Source organism: Notolepis coatsorum (genome assembly GCF_963971535.1).
Source record: "Notolepis coatsorum genome assembly, chromosome: 4".
NCBI classification, from domain to species: Eukaryota; Metazoa; Chordata; class Actinopteri; order Aulopiformes; family Paralepididae; genus Notolepis; species Notolepis coatsorum.
The window spans coordinates 4,483,763-4,503,097 of record NC_140168.1 but is presented as its reverse complement, the minus strand read 5'-3'; the positions used below and the strand labels follow the sequence as shown (position 1 = coordinate 4,503,097).

The 19,335-nt window shown below is 43.2% G+C and overlaps 1 protein-coding gene across 1 annotated transcript in view; it reads right to left on the bottom strand.

The window, feature by feature from the left end:
• The window catches only part of LOC311227603 (uncharacterized protein), an 83,248-nt gene that overhangs the window by 45,580 nt on the left and 18,333 nt on the right, over positions 1–19,335 (bottom strand). Inside the window, exon 3 of the mRNA XM_084313325.1 lies at positions 2,207–2,329. Coding sequence (XP_084169451.1) covers positions 2,207–2,329 — 123 coding nt within the window. The remainder of the gene's footprint in view (positions 1–2,206; positions 2,330–19,335) is intronic.

Below are 19,335 nucleotides of genomic sequence, written 5' to 3'. Positions count from 1 at the left end.
GCCAGGGGCCCCGGAGTAGAGAGTGGCTCCCAGCCAGGGGCCCCGGAGTAGAGAGTGGCTCCCAGCCAGGGGCCCCGGAGTAGAGAGTGGCTCCCAGCCAGGGGCCCCGGAGTAGAGAGTGGCTCCCAGCCAGGGGCCCCGGAGTAGAGAGTGGCTCCCAGCCAGGGGCCCCGGAGTAGAGAGTGGCTCCCAGCCAGGGGCCCCGGAGTAGAGAGTGGCTCCCAGCCAGGGGCCCCGGAGTAGAGAGTGGCTCCCAGCCAGGGGCCCCAGAGTAGAGAGTGGCTCCCAGCCAGGGGCCCCGGAGTAGAGAGTGGCTCCCAACCAGGGGCCCCGGAGTAGAGAGTGGCTCCCAACCAGGGGCCCCGGAGTAGAGAGTGGCTCCCAACCAGGGGCCCCGGAGTAGAGAGTCCCAACCAGGGGCCCCGGAGTAGAGAGTCCCAACCAGGGGCCCCGGAGTAGAGAGTCCCAACCAGGGGCCCCGGAGTAGAGAGTGGCTCCCAACCAGGGGCCCCGGAGTAGAGAGTCCCAACCAGGGGCCCCGGAGTAGAGAGTGGCTCCCAACCAGGGGCCCCGGAGTAGAGAGTCCCAACCAGGGGCCCCGGAGTAGAGAGGGCTCCCAACCAGGGGCCCCGGAGTAGAGAGTCCCAACCAGGGGCCCCGGAGTAGAGAGTGGCTCCCAACCAGGGGCCCCGGAGTAGAGAGTGGCTCCCAACCAGGGGCCCCGGAGTAGAGAGTGGCTCCCAACCAGGGGCCCCGGAGTAGAGAGCCCCAACCAGGGGCCCCGGAGTAGAGAGTGGCTCCCAACCAGGGGCCCCGGAGTAGAGAGTCCCAACCAGGGGCCCCGGAGTAGAGAGTCCCAACCAGGGGCCCCGGAGTAGAGAGTGGCTCCCAACCAGGGGCCCCGGAGTAGAGAGTCCCAACCAGGGGCCCCGGAGTAGAGAGTCCCAACCAGGGGCCCCGGAGTAGAGAGTCCCAACCAGGGGCCCCGGAGTAGAGAGTCAATCAACTCATAGATACATCTGGTGCAATATAGAGCATTAGGGCTGCAACTAATGACTATTTTGGTAGTCGACTAATCTGTCGATTATTTTTTCGATTAGTCGACTAATCGAAAAACAATTATATAAAAAATAATAATATAATAATAATAATAATAATAATAATAATAATAATAATAATAATAATAATAATAATAATAATAATAATAATAATAATAATAATAATAATAATAATAATAAAACATATATATATTTTTTTTTTCACTACCTATCTTTGTGAAAGTGGCTTCTCAGCTCTGGTCCAGCTGAAGACAGAGCAGAGGAACAGATTGGACATTGAGCACGACCTCAGAGTTGCTTTGAGACTCTTGTCAGGACCAAACAACATCCCCAGTTATCCCATTAGTTCCCCCAAACTTACTGTCGGTCTGTTATGTTAAGCTAAGAAGTCTTCAGCTGGCTGGACCAGAGCTGAGAAGCCACTTTCACAAAGATAGGTAGTGCAAAAAAAAAAAAAAAAAAAAAAAAAATTATAATAATAATTTTATTTTAAATTTTTTTAATGACTAATCGACGAAACAATTCCTCGTCGACGATTTTTTATAATCGACATCGTCGATTATGTCGACTAATCATTGCAGCCCTATAGAGCATTCATGGTCAAATAACGCTGTCCCTGACTGTCAAATAATACAATACAAATGCTATGAAATGTATTTAAATGGGTGAAGAAGTATATTTATATTATTATAACATATTATATATCAGGGTATCTGCCGGTTTCAACACGTTCAATTTAAGACTTTTTAAGACCTTTTTAATACCATTTAGAGCTCAATTTAGTACCAATTTCACGACCATACTAGCAAAAAGAAAAAAACACATAGCGACACTGAATAATAATGTCCGCACGTTCCACACAAGCTCTCGCCAGACGCACCAAGCTCCCGGTAGCCCGGCAAAAAACAACGACCTGAATGCAAAAACATTTCATATATTTAACATTATTTCAGCTGCCGACAGCTGCCACCCGGTGTTAAACTTGCATTCAAGTTTAACACCTGTGCAAATTAAATGTAAGACTTTTTAATACCTTTCAAGGCCTTAAATTGAGAAATATGAATGAAGACTTTTTTAATACCCCCGCAGATACCCTGATATAGTATGATATAACATAACATGGACTGTCCAATGAGTCCGATCTTGACCTTTGACCCAGAGTCCTTGTCCAGGTCTTCTTCCCCGCTGCTGTGGACGCCTGGTTCCTCAGTTTGGATGGTCAGAGCTTCCTTTAGAACGGGTTCCATGCTGGTCTCCTCCGAGGGCTGGTCCTGGAGCAGAGAGAGGACATGACACAAGTTAGGAGGTAGAGGAAGCTAGCAGGAGGTAGAGGAAGCTAGCAGGCTACTAGGACTGGGAGGAACACCTTATTCCAAGGTACAAAGTCAGGGATCCATACTTATATATGCATTCATACAATAACGCTGTAAAATATATACTGTATACAGTGTGTAATACTGATATATACACAAAAGGTAAACATCAAAACACACACACATTTCTCTCTCAGTCTTCCTACTGTCTTATTGAAGATAATGGTAGTGAAATCTGTCGGTCTGTCTATCAAGTAAAACCCCCTCATTCCACTGTCCATTCATCATAGAGTAAATATTTTGTAACCAGTGTTTCCCATGCATAGGTTTATTCATGGTGGCCCACCACAATATCAAACAGGTGCACCACAAATAGATGTCCCAAACTGATAACACATAAACAACGTCTCATCTTGCATACAGTGTAGTACACAGTCCTTTCCACCGTTCCACTCAAGTTTCAAGTTCAGGGGATGGGCATCGATTTATGTCGTGTAAAATTATTGAAATTGTTTATGTGAATAATATCTCTTTTGACTCTAAATATATTTCCCCTTGTTTTTACCAGCACCTACGTACAGTGTGTATAGTGTATTGAGAGGGGACCCTATTAACTGTTACACCGCTGGACGGCATTCTGGGTATAGCTCGCTAGCTAGCCAGGTAGCAACAACAGCTGGGAGAACAGAAAAGAAAGATGTAGAAAGAAGAGACCGGAGAGATGTTACATGGTAGCAACTAGGGCTGCAACTAATGACTATTTTGGTAGTCGACTAATCTGTCGATTATTTTTTCGATTAGTCGACTAATCGAAAAACAATTATATAAAAAAATAATAATAATAATACAAATTAAAAAAAATATAATATTTTTTTTTTGCACTACCTATCTTTGTGGAAGTGGCTTCTCAGCTCTGGTCCAGCTGAAGACAGAGCAGAGGAACAGATTGGACATTGAGCACGACCTCAGAGTTGCTTTGAGACTCTTGTCAGGACCAAACAACAACCCCAGTTATCCCATTAGTTCCCCCAAACTTACTGTCGGTCTGTTATGTTAAGCTAAGAAGTCTTCAGCTGGCTGGACCAGAGCTGAGAAGCCACTTTCACAAAGATAGGCAGTGCAAAAAAAAAATTATAATATATTTTTATTTTTATTTTAATGACTAATCGATGCAACAATTCCTCGTCGACGATTTTTTATAATCGACTAATCGTTGCAGCCCTAGTAGCAACGTTTTGTACGTTTGCCATGTTGTTTCACTAAGTTCACACATTTCAATCATCAGTGATGCGACGTCCAGAATTAATGCTTTTGTTCCTGGAAACACGTGCACCTGGTCCACTAGCATTAGCTGTTAGCAATGACAGCAGAGCCAGCTAGTTCGCTTGTTTGATTATGTCACGTTCGCTATTAAGTAAAAACAAAACCAATACGTTAACGTAGAAGCTCAGACATGTAACTTTTTAAGAATAAATGCTTTTGTTCCTGGAAATATTTGCAAATATCTGTTAGTAATGACAGCAGCCGCCAGCTAGCTCGCCTGTTTGATTATGTCACGTTCGCTAACGTGGGGGGGGGGGGTTATAGTATTGAAATAGTTCCCAGTGACTAGTCATTTTGTGAGTTTTGCCCACCCCTACTCTCCTGTTTATATTGCCCGTTCCAGATCGCCTGCCACCACCAAAAGACAAACAAACAAACAGCCAGGAAACAGGTTTGGCAGACGCGCTGCTGACTGACCTAACAAGACCTGGAAACAGGATGAACCCAGAGCTGCACATGGAGGCTAGAAGTGCATATAGTAGCACAATAACACTGACAAATACAAACTAATGATCCAACAAAAGTGAACTGGGGAGCATAAACATATTAAATACACATGGGGAACACCTGGGGTGATTAATGATGAGCTACAGCTGTGTGGGGAAAACACTAAGGGAGCGGGAGAAATGTCCATGGATAGAGAGGAGTGGGAAACGCTAGGGAGCGGGAGAAATGTCCATGGATAGAGAGGAGTGGGAAACTTCCAGGATCAACTCACCTAAACTCACTTTACCCACTATTTTATCTGTAAGATAGAAAGTTTGATCAGATCCATGCAAGTTTCCTGAGAATGGGGTATTGTTATTTAATTCAGAGTAATAGAGAAGTCATGAATTGTGTCACTGATGACTCCCAACCAGGGACCACAGACCTCATAGATATATCTGGTGCAATATACAGTATTCGTGGTAAATAATACAATAACAATTAAATAAAATGTATTTAAAGGTGATATAGAGATAACGTTCAGACAGCCACTAGATGTCGCACTAGAGCACCAGCATGTCATTTAAGATAAGATAAGATATTCCTTTATTGATCCCCTTGGGGAAATGTATCCAATCAGGTGCATTCCACATGGGGAAATGGGAAGTAAGGAGGGGATACATGCAACATGTAAACAACTATATTAATTTGGGACCCGCCAAAATATTTTAAATGATAAATTCATTAATCAATATTTTTTGGGGGTAGAGTATGGAAGCAATACTTTTATTCTGCACCTTTCTAAAAGCTCTGTGGATGTATTATTTAAAACAATTATAATAATAAATTACTCTACATACATTTTTTATATATAAACACCTTTAAAATATATTTATAGGTCCACATATCCACTGCTCCGCTGTGTATATTTGCCCCGTTCCCAGATAAACACCACCACAAATAAGCAAGCAACCGGTGGCTCCCAATCCCTCTTCTTTAATGAAACAAGAAAGAGCACAGAGGGACAATAATACGCCTGTGTGTTTCTTCTTACGGTGTGCGTTGACGGTGCTGATTACAGTTCGCAGGCTGGGGGGGGGGGGGGGCTGTGCTAGCTGAGGTTACATCACACGTACACTTTGTGTGAACTGTGAAACCTTTTAGTGCTGATGCTATTTTCAACATCTGTGCTTTAGTGCGTGCGTGTGTGTGTGTGTGTGTGTGTGTGTGTGTGTGTGTGTGGGTGTGTGTGTGTGTGTGTGTGTGTGTGTGTGTGTGTGTGTGTGTGTGTGTGTGCGTGTGTGTGTGTGTGGGTGTGGGTGAGTGTGTGTGTGTGTGTGTGTGGGTGTGGGTGTGTGTGTGTGTGGGTGTGTGGGTGAGTGTGTGTGTGTGTGTGTGTGTGTGTGTGTGTGTGTGTGTGTGTGTGTGTGTGTGTGTGTGTGTGTGGGTGAGTATGTGTGTGTGTGTGTGTGTGTGTGCGTGCGTGTGTGTGAGTGTGCGCAGACACAAATCATGTTGTACATGGGCACTTTACCATTTTAAAACATGTTAATCTGTAAAAAACGATGCTTAAATGCTTCAGTTCTTTACTCAAACAATATGGGCTGTGAAAGGACTTTTATGGGATTAACTGCTGCTACTGTACGTACGTCTGCATGAACCCCAGCGGGTTCTGTTCAACGTCACATATGATTAAGTTAATATAGGTCTCCTGAGGTCCCCAAACATGGCCTGGGAGGTTTTTTTCTGGCTGAAAATACCACTCGGATTATGCATTCTAACAGCCTCTCTATACCCATCTGTTTGGGTCCTGGTCTCGTCAGAATACCAGCGTTCTACTAAGCGCCTGCCTATACCACCGCAGAGACACTGGGATCGAATCCAGCTGTCAGCGGTACCTCCGGCTTGGTCGGTCGTCCATACTGACACAACTGGCAGGTGTTAGCGGGTGGGAAGCCGGTGGGGTGTGTATCCTGGTCGTTGTAAACAGCGACTCCTACTGGTCGGTCGGGGCGCCTGCTCAGCGAGGAAGGGAACTGGGGGAGATAGTGTGATCCTCCGCACGCCTTACACTCCCCCGGTGAGAGTCCTCGCTGTCAGGTGAAAAGAAGCGGCTGGCTGACTCCACATGTATCGGAGGAGACATGTGGTAGTCTTCACCCTCCCCAGACCGACAGTAGGGGGAACAAGCGTGCAGCGACCAGGAAGGGAATTGGCATAACGAAAAAAAAAGATAAAAAAAGAACACCAGCGTTCTATAACAAGGAAACTATAAAAGAAGGAAGGGTCGTCATGTCAGAACACCAGCGTTCTATAACAAGGAAACTATAAAAGAAGGAAGGGTCGTCACAACACCAGCGTTCTATAACAAGGAAACTATAAAAGAAGGAAGGGTCGTCATGTCAGAACACCAGCGTTCTATAACAAGGAAACTATAAAAGAAGGAAGGGTCGTCACGTCACAACACCAGCGTTTTATAACAAGGAAACTATAAAAGAAGGAAGGGTCGTCACGTCAGAACACCAGCGTTCTATACCAAGGAAACTATAAAAGAAGGAAGGGTCGTCACGTCACAACACCAGCGTTCTATAACAAGGAAACTATAAAAGAAGGAAGGGTTGTCACGTCACAACACCAGCGTTCTATAACAAGGAAACTATAAAAGAAGGAAGGGTCGTCGCGTCAGAACACCAGTGTTCTATAACAAGGAAACTATAAAAGAAGGAAGGGTCGTCGCGTCAGAACACCAGCGTTCTATTACAAGGAAACTATAAAAGAAGGAAGGGTCGTCGCGTCAGAACACCAGCGTTCTATTACAAGGAAACTATAAAAGAAGGAAGGGTCGTCACGTCAGAACACCAGTGTTCTATAACAAGGAAACTATAAAAAGAAGGAAGGGTCGTCACGTCACAACACCAGCGTTCGATAACAAGGAAACTATAAAAGAAGGAAGGGTCGTCACGTCACAACACCAGCGTTCGATAACAAGGAAACTATAAAAAGAAGGAAGGGTTGTCACGTCAGAACACCAGCGTTCGATAACAAGGAAACTATAAAAAGAAGGAAGGGTCGTCACGTCAGAACACCAGCGTTCGATAACAAGGAAACTATAAAAAGAAGGAAGGGTCGTCACGTCACAACACCAGCGTTCTATAACAAGGAAACTATAAAAGAAGGAAGGGTCGTCACGTCACAACACCAGTGTTCGATAACAAGGAAACTATAAAAAGAAGGAAGGGTCGTCACGTCAGAACACCAGCGTTCTATAACAAGGAAGCTATAAAAGAAGGAAGGGTCGTCACGTCACAACACCAGCGTTCTATAACAAGGAAGCTATAAAAGAAGGAAGGGTCGTCACGTCAGAACACCAGCGTTCGATAACAAGGAAACTATAAAAAGAAGGAAGGGTCGTCGCGTCAGAACACCAGCGTTCTATAACAAGGAAACTATAAAAGAAGGAAGGGTCGTCACGTCAGACCACCAGCGTTCTATAACAAGGAAACTATAAAAGAAGGAAGGGTCGTCACGTCAGAACACCAGCGTTCGATAACAAGGAAACTATAAAAGAAGGAAGGGTCGTCACGTCAGAACACCAGCGTTCTATAACAAGGAAACTATAAAAAGAAGGAAGGGTCGTCGCGTCAGAACACCAGCGTTCTATAACAAGGAAACTATAAAAGAAGGAAGGGTCGTCGCGTCAGAACACCAGCGTTCTATAACAAGGAAACTATAAAAAGAAGGAAGGGTCGTCACGTCACAACACCAGTGTTCTATAACAAGGAAACTATAAAAAGAAGGAAGGGTCGTCACGTCACAACACCAGTGTTCTATAACAAGGAAACTATAAAAAGAAGGAAGGGTCGTCACGTCAGAACACCAGCGTTCTATAACAAGGAAACTATAAAAGAAGGAAGGGTCGTCACGTCAGAATACCAGCGTTCTATAACAAGGAAACTATAAAAGAAGGAAGGGTCGTCACGTCACAACACCAGCGTTCTATAACAAGGAAACTATAAAAGAAGGAAGGGTCGTCACGTCAGAACACCAGCGTTCTATAACAAGGAAACTATAAAAAGAAGGAAGGGTCGTCACGTCAGAACACCAGCGTTCTATAACAAGGAAACTATAAAAGAAGGAAGGGTCGTCACGTCAGAACACCAGCGTTCTATAACAAGGAAACTATAAAAGAAGGAAGGGTCGTCACGTCACAACACCAGCGTTCTATAACAAGGAAACTATAAAAGAAGGAAGGGTCGTCACGTCACAACACCAGCGTTCGATAACAAGGAAACTATAAAAAGAAGGAAGGGTCGTCACGTCACAACACCAGCGTTCTATAACAAGGAAACTATAAAAGAAGGAAGGGTCGTCGCGTCAGAACACCAGCGTTCTATAACAAGGAAACTATAAAAGAAGGAAGGGTCGTCACGTCAGAACACCAGCGTTCTATAACAAGGAAACTATAAAAGAAGGAAGGGTCGTCACGTCACAACACCAGCGTTCTATAACAAGGAAACTATAAAAAGAAGGAAGGGTCGTCACGTCAGAACACCAGCGTTCTATAACAAGGAAACTATAAAAGAAGGAAGGGTCGTCACGTCACAACACCAGCGTTCTATAACAAGGAAACTATAAAAGAAGGAAGGGTCGTCACGTCAGAATACCAGCGTTCTATACCAAGGAAACTATAAAAGAAGGAAGGGTCGTCACGTCACAACACCAGCGTTCTATAACAAGGAAACTATAAAAGAAGGAAGGGTCGTCGCGTCACAACACCAGCGTTCTATAACAAGGAAACTATAAAAGAAGGAAGGGTCGTCGCGTCACAACACCAGCGTTCTATAACAAGGAAACTATAAAAGAAGGAAGGGTCGTCACGTCACAACACCAGCGTTCTATAACAAGGAAACTATAAAAAGAAGGAAGGGTCGTCACGTCAGAACACCAGCGTTCTATAACAAGGAAACTATAAAAGAATATTTATATATATATATATTTATATATATATTTATTTACTCACTTAGTTGTGCTTATGTTATTGCACATACCGCAGACAGTTTAGTTTATTGTATATAAATATCTGCTTTTTTTTAACTTTGTTAATTGTTGCTTTTTTATTCCTTTATGCTGTGGAGCAAACAGAGAGTAAGAATTCCATTGTACTGGTTGCATCTGGCAAATAAAACTGATCTGAATCTGTATTCAAATTCAAAATATACCAGCTATCTGAGGAAATAATATACATCAACCAATATCAAACATTAGCTAGTTTTAAATTTTCTATTTTTATTATCTTTTTCCCCCCTCCTTTTTCCGATTTTTCTCCCATCCCACTGTTAGTCGTTATGCCAATTCCCAACCCCCTTCCTGGTTGTTGCGCACCCCCCCCTACTGTTGGTCCGGGAGGCCGGAGACTGTCACATGCTTTCCTCCGACACATGTGCAGCCAGCCGGCAGCCAGCCTGGCAGCACAGACTCTCACTGGGAGAGTGTAACGTGTGGAAGGTCACACTACCTCCCTCCAGATCCTTCCCTCGCTGTGCAGGCGCCCCGACCGAACTGTAGGAGTCGCTGTTTTACAACGCCCAGGACCCACCCACCCACCAGCTTTCTCACCCCCTAACACTGCCAATTGTGTTAGTATGAGCGACCAGCCAAGCTGGTAGCAACGCCGAGAGCTGGGCTCGAACCCAGCGTCTCCTGCGTTGGTGGCGAGTGCCTTGCCCACTACACCGCCTAGCCGCCAACATTAGCTAGTTAAATGAGACAAATTGCCGATGATTCTGACATATTCCGAGATAATAACCTGTTTAAATGAACCCAAACGATCCCATCCAACCCACCAATGTCGGCCAAGCTGAAGGTTTCCACACTTGGCACCAAGGTGCGTTCACACGCTACACGGTGACGTGAGGATGGATGACCCTTCCTTCTTTGATAGTCTCCTTGCAGAACAAATCTGACCGGCTTGTCTTATTTCCCAGTGTGCCTGTCAGTAGGCCCGTCAGTGTGCCTGTCAGTAGGCCCGTCAGTGTGCCTGTCAGTAGGCCCGTCAGTGTGCCTGTCAGTAGGCCCGTCAGTGTGCCTGTCAGTAGGCCCGTCAGTGTGCCTGTCAGTAGGCCCGTCAGTGTGCCTGTCAGTAGGCCCGTCAGTAGGCCTGTCAGTAGGCCCGTCAGTAGGCCTGTCAGTAGGCCCGTCAGTAGGCCTGTCAGTAGGCCCGTCAGTAGGCCCGTCAGTAGGCCTGTCAGTAGGCCTGTCAGTAGGCCCGTCAGTAGGCCTGTCAGTAGGCCTGTCAGTAGGCCTGTCAGTAGGCCCGTCAGTAGGCCTGTCAGTAGGCCCGTCAGTAGGCCTGTCAGTAGGCCCGTCAGTAGGCCTGTCAGTAGGCCTGTCAGTAGGCCCGTCAGTAGGCCTGTCAGTAGGCCCGTCAGTAGGCCTGTCAGTAGGCCCGTCAGTAGGCCTGTCAGTAGGCCCGTCAGTAGGCCTGTCAGTAGGCCCGTCAGTAGGCCTGTCAGTAGGCCTGTCAGTAGGCCTGTCAGTAGGCCTGTCAGTAGGCCCGTCAGTAGGCCTGTCAGTAGGCCCGTCAGTAGGCCCGTCAGTAGGCCCGTCAGTAGGCCTGTCAGTAGGCCCGTCAGTAGGCCTGTCAGTAGGCCCGTCAGTAGGCCCGTCAGTAGGCCCGTCAGTAGGCCCGTCAGTAGGCCCGTCAGTAGGCCCGTCAGTAGGCCCGTCAGTAGGCCCGTCAGTAGGCCCGTCAGTAGGCCCGTCAGTAGGCCCGTCAGAGACACAACATTTACATTTACATTTAGTCATTTAGCTGACGCTTTTATCCAAAGCGACTTACAAGTTCTGTACGACAAGACAGCAAGAAGGGTACAACTCTATCAGCTGAGTAACAATGTTCATCAAAGTGTTGAGTGCTACAGTGTAGGTTAGTTTATTAGGACAAGTGCATGACAGTAAGGTTAGTCAGGGTTAGATATTTTTTTTTCTTTTTTTAAATCATTTCAGATAGTGGTTGAAGAAGTGCGTCTTTAGTCGACGGCGAAAGATTGGACGGGATTCGGCTGTCCTAACTGGGATGGGTAGTTCATTCCACCATTGTGGGGCAAGGACTGAGAATAGGCGGCTTCTCTTTGATGAGCCTCCCGGAGCTTGGATAGGAGTAGGTCTGAGGCGGCCAGAAGATGCAGAGCGTAGGGGGGTCTTGAGGGTGTGTAGTTAGAGACCATTGACCGGAGGTAGGCGGGAGCGGTGTGTACTGCGCAAGCACTGAAAAAGAGAGTTTTTCCACAATATGCGACCTTTAAAACAGCCCCACCCGTTATCTAAAAGTCACAACCACTGGCACAGAGAATTTGTTTGTTTAACTTTCCCACTCTTATCAGTGCAGCCAACTGTGTGTATTCAAGATCATGTTTAGAACAGCCAAGGACTGTGGAGGCTTTGCACGCTGTTTGTCTATACTGGTGCCCAACAGCACACTCACTGTCTTTATGTGTTGACACGTGCATGGCGGCACAACAGGAGGCAGGGGGGCACTAACAGAAGGACTTGTTTACAGAAATAAACACACAGAGAGTCATTCACACTCACACACTAGTAAATGTGAGTTGCATTGAGCTGTTATAGCAACTTAAAAGCATGGTCCTTAAGGTCCAGTTTGCCCTGAACAGGGTCAATCTGCACTTTGCTAGGATGCCCCTCGTCTAGCTCATGGGAATGAACTCCAACGGTCCTTAAAGCTCGAGATTCTCCCCTCTCTGTTGCAGAGTTTTAAAACCTTGGTCAACCTTTGTCAATCAAGTTACATTTACATTGGGTACGACATTAAGTCTAATTGTTATGATTGTATATGCATTGCTGTGTAATTGTATATGTCTCTTTTGCTTAACTCTGTATGTACACTCGACGTGAGTGTAAATGAGGGACACCTCAGTAGCCTCTCGAGTTTAAATAAAGGTTTGAAATTAAATGAAACGTGTGATAACCTCGTCGAAACATTCTAACATTGCATGTTGTTGTTGTTGTTGGCTCATCCAATCATATCAAATAGTTCATTTTCACACAAAGAAAATGATCTAGCAGAAGATTAGATTAGATTCAAATGTATGTCATCATCATGCAAGTACAGTACAACGAAAAGAAGCTTGGCATCCAACCAGAGTGCAAATATAACAGTAAAAATGCAATTAGTAATATACAATGTACAGGTGATTAAACTGGATATAAAATATATAAATGAGTACTACTGAGTAATAGTGCTAATCAGATGTATGTACAGAGTTGTAGTATTAATATGTACAGTGATACAGGTATAAAGACACTACTATGGTAGTAAGTCATACTGGCCAGCAGTGTAACTAGTAGGAGTTGGTAAGGGGTACAGATATAGTATCTATGGACAGATATGTAAAAAGTATTATATGATGCAGGTATGTACAGACTCACAAGTATCATAAGGCCTTATCAGGATCATATCATGAAGACATGTGATATCGTTAGGGCTGACCTTCTAAGCTTTTTTTGGCCGTCGAAGCTTCTGGGCCCAAGATTCGATTTTTAATTCGAAGCTTCTACAACAAAACAAAAACAAAGTCTTATGTTGTGGGACTTGTACAGCACTTTGGTCAACTTTGTTGTTTTTAAATGTGCTCTATAAATAAAGTGGATTGGATTGGATTATTAATTAAATTAATAATGAGTCGGGAGCTGCGCTGCTACACAGCCAACGACATTACATTACATAATTACTCAGTGGTTCTCAAACTGTGGTACGCGTACCACTAGTGGTACTTGGTGGTACTGCTGGTGGTACTTGAAAACATTTCCAAAAAAGCTAAATTTTTTTTTTTTTTTTTGCAGTCAGGTCACTGAACTTAGAAGCAGGCCAGGCCAGTGTTTCTGGTTGCGGCGGAGCGATAGTTAGATAATCTAAGTGGGGAACAACCAGGAGATCACTGTGACAGAGAGTAATGCAGTCTAAACAGTCATAAATCTTAACTTCGGCCCTGATCATAACTAGGGATGTCCCGATCCGATCACGTGATCGGAATCGGCGTCGATCACGTGCTTTTCAGAGTATCGGGGATCGGGAAAAAATAATAATAAAAATCGGCAGTCAAAAAAAGAAAATTTTTATTCAACAAACATGACCATGTCCACGTCTTAAACTCATACGAAGGCCTTAGTTTTGGTTTTAAATTACATAATATATCATCATTAATGTATTTATTGTCACACAGAGCAGAATAATTATCCACAACAAACACATTCCCCTTTAATTTTCACCGTTGCAACAAACATTCCCTTTAATTTAGACGCTACACGCTACACGCGAGTCGCGACCACATCACAACAACAACACGTCGCTCCCGAAACACGGTTAATATCCACTGACTTGAGCAGCTAGACTTAATGTCAGAGGTTTGGAACTAAGCATTTAAAAATAGAAAGTCAAGCCAGTTGCAATGTTTGCAAGGAGGAGATTCCGCGTGGAGGAAAAACTCATGAAGCAGCAGGCTGGAGGCGAAGTTTTCAAACTAACTTTTCAACAGGAGGATAACGTTACGTGACTTTATCGTCGGCGTTTCAGACCAGAATGGACCATTACGTAAGTCGAACACTGAATGTATACTAATGTGCAAACATATATTGAAACTTTTAATATTTCTCATATGAAGCAGAAGCACATTTCTCAGGGTGAATGTAATAACAAACGCCTCCGCGCTCGCGCCCCGGATATAGGCAACAGATGGGCTTGTCTCACTCTGCCAGTTTCTGACAAAAATGCGTCAAAATTGATTACTAATGTGAAAGATCGGATCGGAAACGATCGGATCGATAGATATTTAAAATCATATGATCGGGATCGGATCGGAAGCAAAAAAAGGCGATCGGGACATCCCTAATCATAACCATTTATTTAAAAAAATGAAATACTCCCACTTTTCTGAAAAGAGCTGGTGTTAAATCTGACATTACAAAAAATCCATCAAAATATGTGTTGCTGCTAATCATTGACACATGCCTAGCCTGTAATAATCCCCCCCAGAAAAATGTACTTTGCATTTGATATATTGAAAATATTTGACTTTTTGTGTGTTTTTTTTAACAATAATTTGTGATGCCATCACACAAACTGGCATTTAAAGGGTAAACATTCAAAAATGTATTGAATATGTGTTTTCTTTTCTTTTTTACAATAATTTGTGATGCCCATCACAAACACTGGCATTTAAAGGGTACAAATTCAAAAATTCCTGCACCAGAATGCAGGAAATTAAGGTTTTGTAACCAAATAATTGTGTGTGTGTGTGTGTGTGTGTGTGTGTGTGTGTGTGTGTGTGTGTGTGTGTGTGTGTGTGTGTGTGTGTGTGTGTGTGTGTGTGTGTGAGAGAGAGAGAATGACGGACAATTGCTTGCTGTGTGAGAGAGAGAGAGAGAGAGAGAGAGAGAGAGTGTGAGAGAGAGAGAGAGAGAGAGAGAGAGAGAGATAGAGAGAGAATTAAGTACATTTGCTGAAATACAGTTGTTCTTAATTTTCTCACTTGCTATGTGAGAATGTTAGTTATAAGTTCTCAATGCCCCTTGCATTGTATGAGTTGTATGGAAGCGTTTGCTAGTTCTAGTGCTAACCCTTTGTACATTGTGGCTGTGTCTGATAAAAGTTAACAATAAATAATGGTATTAGGATTAGGATACATTTGCCTCCTGCGTGAACTCTGCATAGCTGAATAGACTGTATTTTAACGCCGGTTATATGGTGGTACTTGGAGAGCCAGCTACGTTCTAAATATGTATATGTAGTTAATAGAGACAAAGGCAGAATTCGACTTAATTAAGCACGTTTTATTAAGACATGTTTGTATATGGGTCGGGACACTGCTGCTGACTGGGTGTCTTATCAAACACCGGAATTGTCAGTGCTGTAGTTTAAAAAAAGTTTAAACCTTTTTAAATCTTAGACAAACGAAACACTTTGCTTTTATGAAATATTGTTTCAGTGTAAGCCGTCATTTGAGGCTTCATAAAAGCAGCACAATGAACACATCTGTCAGTGCCGAGTCCGACCTCATCTTAAATAACAAACGGCATTGCTTCGCTTTCCTTAACATAAACACAAATAGTAAATTTAATTGTATTGGCTGACGAAGCATCCGTTTTCACTAGGGATGTCCGATATTATCGGCCTACCGATATTATCGGCTGATATCGGCATTAAAATGTGATATCGAAAAATAACGGTATCGGTTTTCCAAAAAAAAGAAAAAAATATTTTTTTTCTTTTCTTTTTTACATTTCTATAACCTTTATTTACCCAGGCAAGCAAGTAAGAACAAATTCTGATTTTATTTATTGTCAAAAGTATGCATAATGTTGTGTTAATTCCACAACAAGAGATATGTAATGTTAATTACCTGAAATTATTCAATTTTTTGGGGGGGGGGACCCTGCATATATCGGTATCGGTTGATATCGGTTGAATCGGTCGGAAATTAAGAGTTGGACAATATCGGTATCGGTAAAAAAGCCAATATCGAGCATCCCTACTTTTCACACAATGCACCTACAAAAGCAGATGATTACAATTAGCCAACTTGGTAACACAACATTAGCCATAGGCATAGCCTTATTAATGTGTCGTGTGGCGTCGTGTACAACGATACTTACGTTTATTTTTTTTATCCACTTTTTCTCCTCCTGTTTTTTCTGTGTTTTTCTCCCATCCCAATTTAGTCGTCATGCCAATTCCCCCCCTCCCCATCCTGGTCGTTGCTCGCATGTGCCCCCACTGGTCGGTCTAGGGAGGGTTTGATAGATACCATCACATGTCCCCTCCGATACACGCAGAGTCAGCCAGCCACTTCTTTTCACCTGCCAGCGCGGACTCTCATTGGCGAGGTGTAACGTGTGGGAGGCTCACACTACTACCCTCACCATCTCCCTTCCTCACTGTGCAGGCGCCCCGACCGACCTGTAGGAGTCGCTGTTTACAACGACCAGAATACCACCCCACCGGCTTCCCTCCCGCTGACTCGGCCAATTGAGCCAGTATGACGGCCGGCCCCAAGCCGGAGGCAACGCTGACAGCCGGATTCGATACCAGTGTCTCTCGCGTTGGTGATGAACGCTTAGTCACCCAGCCACCCAGCCGCCCTCGATACCTACGTTTTTCAAGTGATTTGACAAACTCGTCGTTGTAGAGTTGTGATATGCCAATTTCTTGTGGCATATCTGGCACTCAGCTTTTTGGGTGTTGTCTTACATATTTTAAAGTGTAACTACACACCTGAGGACTTCTTACACATGTCTGCTGCACATGTCCTTGTTGTATTCAACACAGAGAGGAGGAGTTCATTAGGAATCTCCCCGTGCTTGTTGTAGTTAACAACGAGAGGTGGAGTTAATGAGGCGTATGGCGTTTGTTGCATTGGAGGCGCAAGATTTAGCAAAAAGATTTAATAATACAAATTTTTTAAATCGAATTAAATGTTCCTGTTCGAATCCCGTGCCCATCGAGCGAAGCTTCGAAGCTTTGAAGTATTTAAGACAGCCCTAGATATCATTGAGCACAATTCTGTCATCTAAATAAATGATAACCACATATTAAGTCAAATTCCTCTCAAAATAACAGTTTTTTTTTTTAAATCTACTTTTTCTCCTCCTTTTTTTCTGTGATTTTTTCTCCCCATCCCAATTTACCTCTCGTGCCAATTCTCCCTCCCCTGTCCTAATCGTTGCTTGCATATGCCCCCCACTGGCCGGTTGTAGGGAGGATAGAAGCCTTGCATCACATGTCCCCTCCGATACATGTGGAGACAGCCTGTCACATCTTTTCACCTGCCAGCGCGGAGTAACGTGTAGGAGACTCACACTGCCCCCGCCATTTTCCTGACTTTGCTGTGCAGGCGCCCCAACCGACCTGTAGGAGTCGCTGTTCACAACGACCAGACTACCACCCATCGACTTCCCACCCGCTAACTCTGCCAATTGAGTTAGTATGACGGCCGGCCCAAGCCGGAGGCAACGCCGACAGCCGGATTCGAACCCAGTGTCTCTTGCGTTGGTGACGAGTGCAATGTCCGCTGCGCCACCCAGCCGCCCCCTCAAAATAACAGCTTACATTTTTTGAGGGGACGTTATTTGAAAACGTGAAAATAGTTGTGGTTTAATGTCACACTCAACATTATCATGTAGTTTAATGCGATGAACAGCAATCAGGTTATTTATCGGTTAGTAAGTACAGAAACAGATATCATAATACTGTATACAGTATATAGTTTGCTCTGAACAGGGTAAATCTGCATTTAATGATGATTCCCTCTAGCTCATGGAATGAACTCCAACAGTCCTTAAAAACCTCTTAACAGGTGGGGGCCTATATATGGGCTAGCGCCTCGAGGCTGCATTTTTCGAACATATAAATGACAGAATTAATTATCTATTTGTTGCCGTTCGAATGCCACCTCACTCGTCCAAATCCGTGCCTCGGTTCTCGAGTTACATGACGATATGTCAGGTGTGCAACTTTTTATGCGCAAGCATCAGATTACCACCCCGAACTCCCCACGCTCTAGAACTGTCAATCATCCACCGATTGCGAAAATTATTGGTTGTAGCCAATGAGTGTAGCTTTCCAATTATACCCCACATGGGGGTGTGTGAATAAGGGATCTAGGTGAAAGTTGACGAGCAAAAACCAGAAGTGAAAAACATTCCAAATGATTTTTTTTCTTTTTTTTTATCTTTATTTCGAACATGTAAATGAATACAAACAAAATAAATAACTAAACAAAATCAAAACATAACTCAAACAAAATAAATAACTAAACAAAAGCAAAACATAACTCAATTTACATGTTCGAAAAGGAGTAGGAAGAAGTATACACTTATTTAATCCTACCCCTTTTCCACTACTCAAATGAGTGTACTAATTTAAAACATCTAAAAAAATTATATATATATATATATATATATATATATAATTTTTTTATAGATGTTTTTTATAGATGTTTTTTTTTTTTTTTTTTAGAATATATATATATATATTTGCAAAACTAAAAAAATAAAACTATATATGTAAAACATGAAAGAAATAAAATTAAAATGTACCGGTAAACACCCGTGAATATCAAGTCCCTTCCTCATCCCTGTACCTCGTGAACATCATTTCCTTATACATCAGTTTGAATTGTCTCATGTTTGGACATTGCTTTAGCACCACATTCAGACTGTTCCACAGTTTCACTCCACATATTGAGATGCAGTGTCTTCTCATGGTAGTGCGTACACTAAGAACTTTTAAATTGAGTTCTCCCCTCAGATTATAACCCCCCTCCCTATCAAAGAACAGTTCTTGAATGTTTCCTGGAAGTACATGACCTTTTGCTTTATACATTAATTGTGCCGTTTTAAATTCCACAAGATCGTTTAACTTTAATGTTTTTGACTTTAAAAATAATATGTTTGTGTGATCACGATAACCTGCAATGTGAACTATCCTTATGGCCCTTTTTTGGAGTATAAAAAGTGGTTGTAGTGTAGAATTATAAGTGTTTCCCCAGACTTCAGCACAGTAATTTAAATATGGTAAAACTAGTGAACAGTAGCGAATGTAGAGTGATTTTCTATCCAGAATGTGCTTTATTTTACTCATGACTGAAATGCTTCTTGACAGGTTAGATTGGACATGTTTTATGTGAGGTTTCCAACAGATTTTATGGTCTATTATTACACCTAGGAATTTATTTTTATAAACTCTTTCAATAATCACATAATTTATTTTAACTTGTACTTGAGTGGCCGTGGATGAGGAAATGGAATACCGGAGAGTTTTTTTCTTGGCACGCGGTTTACCCGGATCTCTCTAGAAGACTAATTTCTGAACAGATTTTTATAGAATTTGGACCTGTACTACATAAGACTTCAGGTTATGGATCCGCAGTGTTTTCCAGCTTTAATATACCTATTATTATTATTATTATCTTTAATTTTTTTGCAACTGCTACAGAATAATGTGAGTATACAAGTTCAAGTTCAACTCAAGTTCAGCCCTATGTTACTCTATTCCATTAGCACTAAAAGTCATTGTCCTTTTTTGCATTAGTAACTTCAGAATGTTATCTTTCAAACGAGACCAGGCTTATGCATGTGCTATAACTATAAAATATAAAACTAAGCTTTTCCAAAAAAGTATGCAGTCCTCAAGTTCAAGGAAA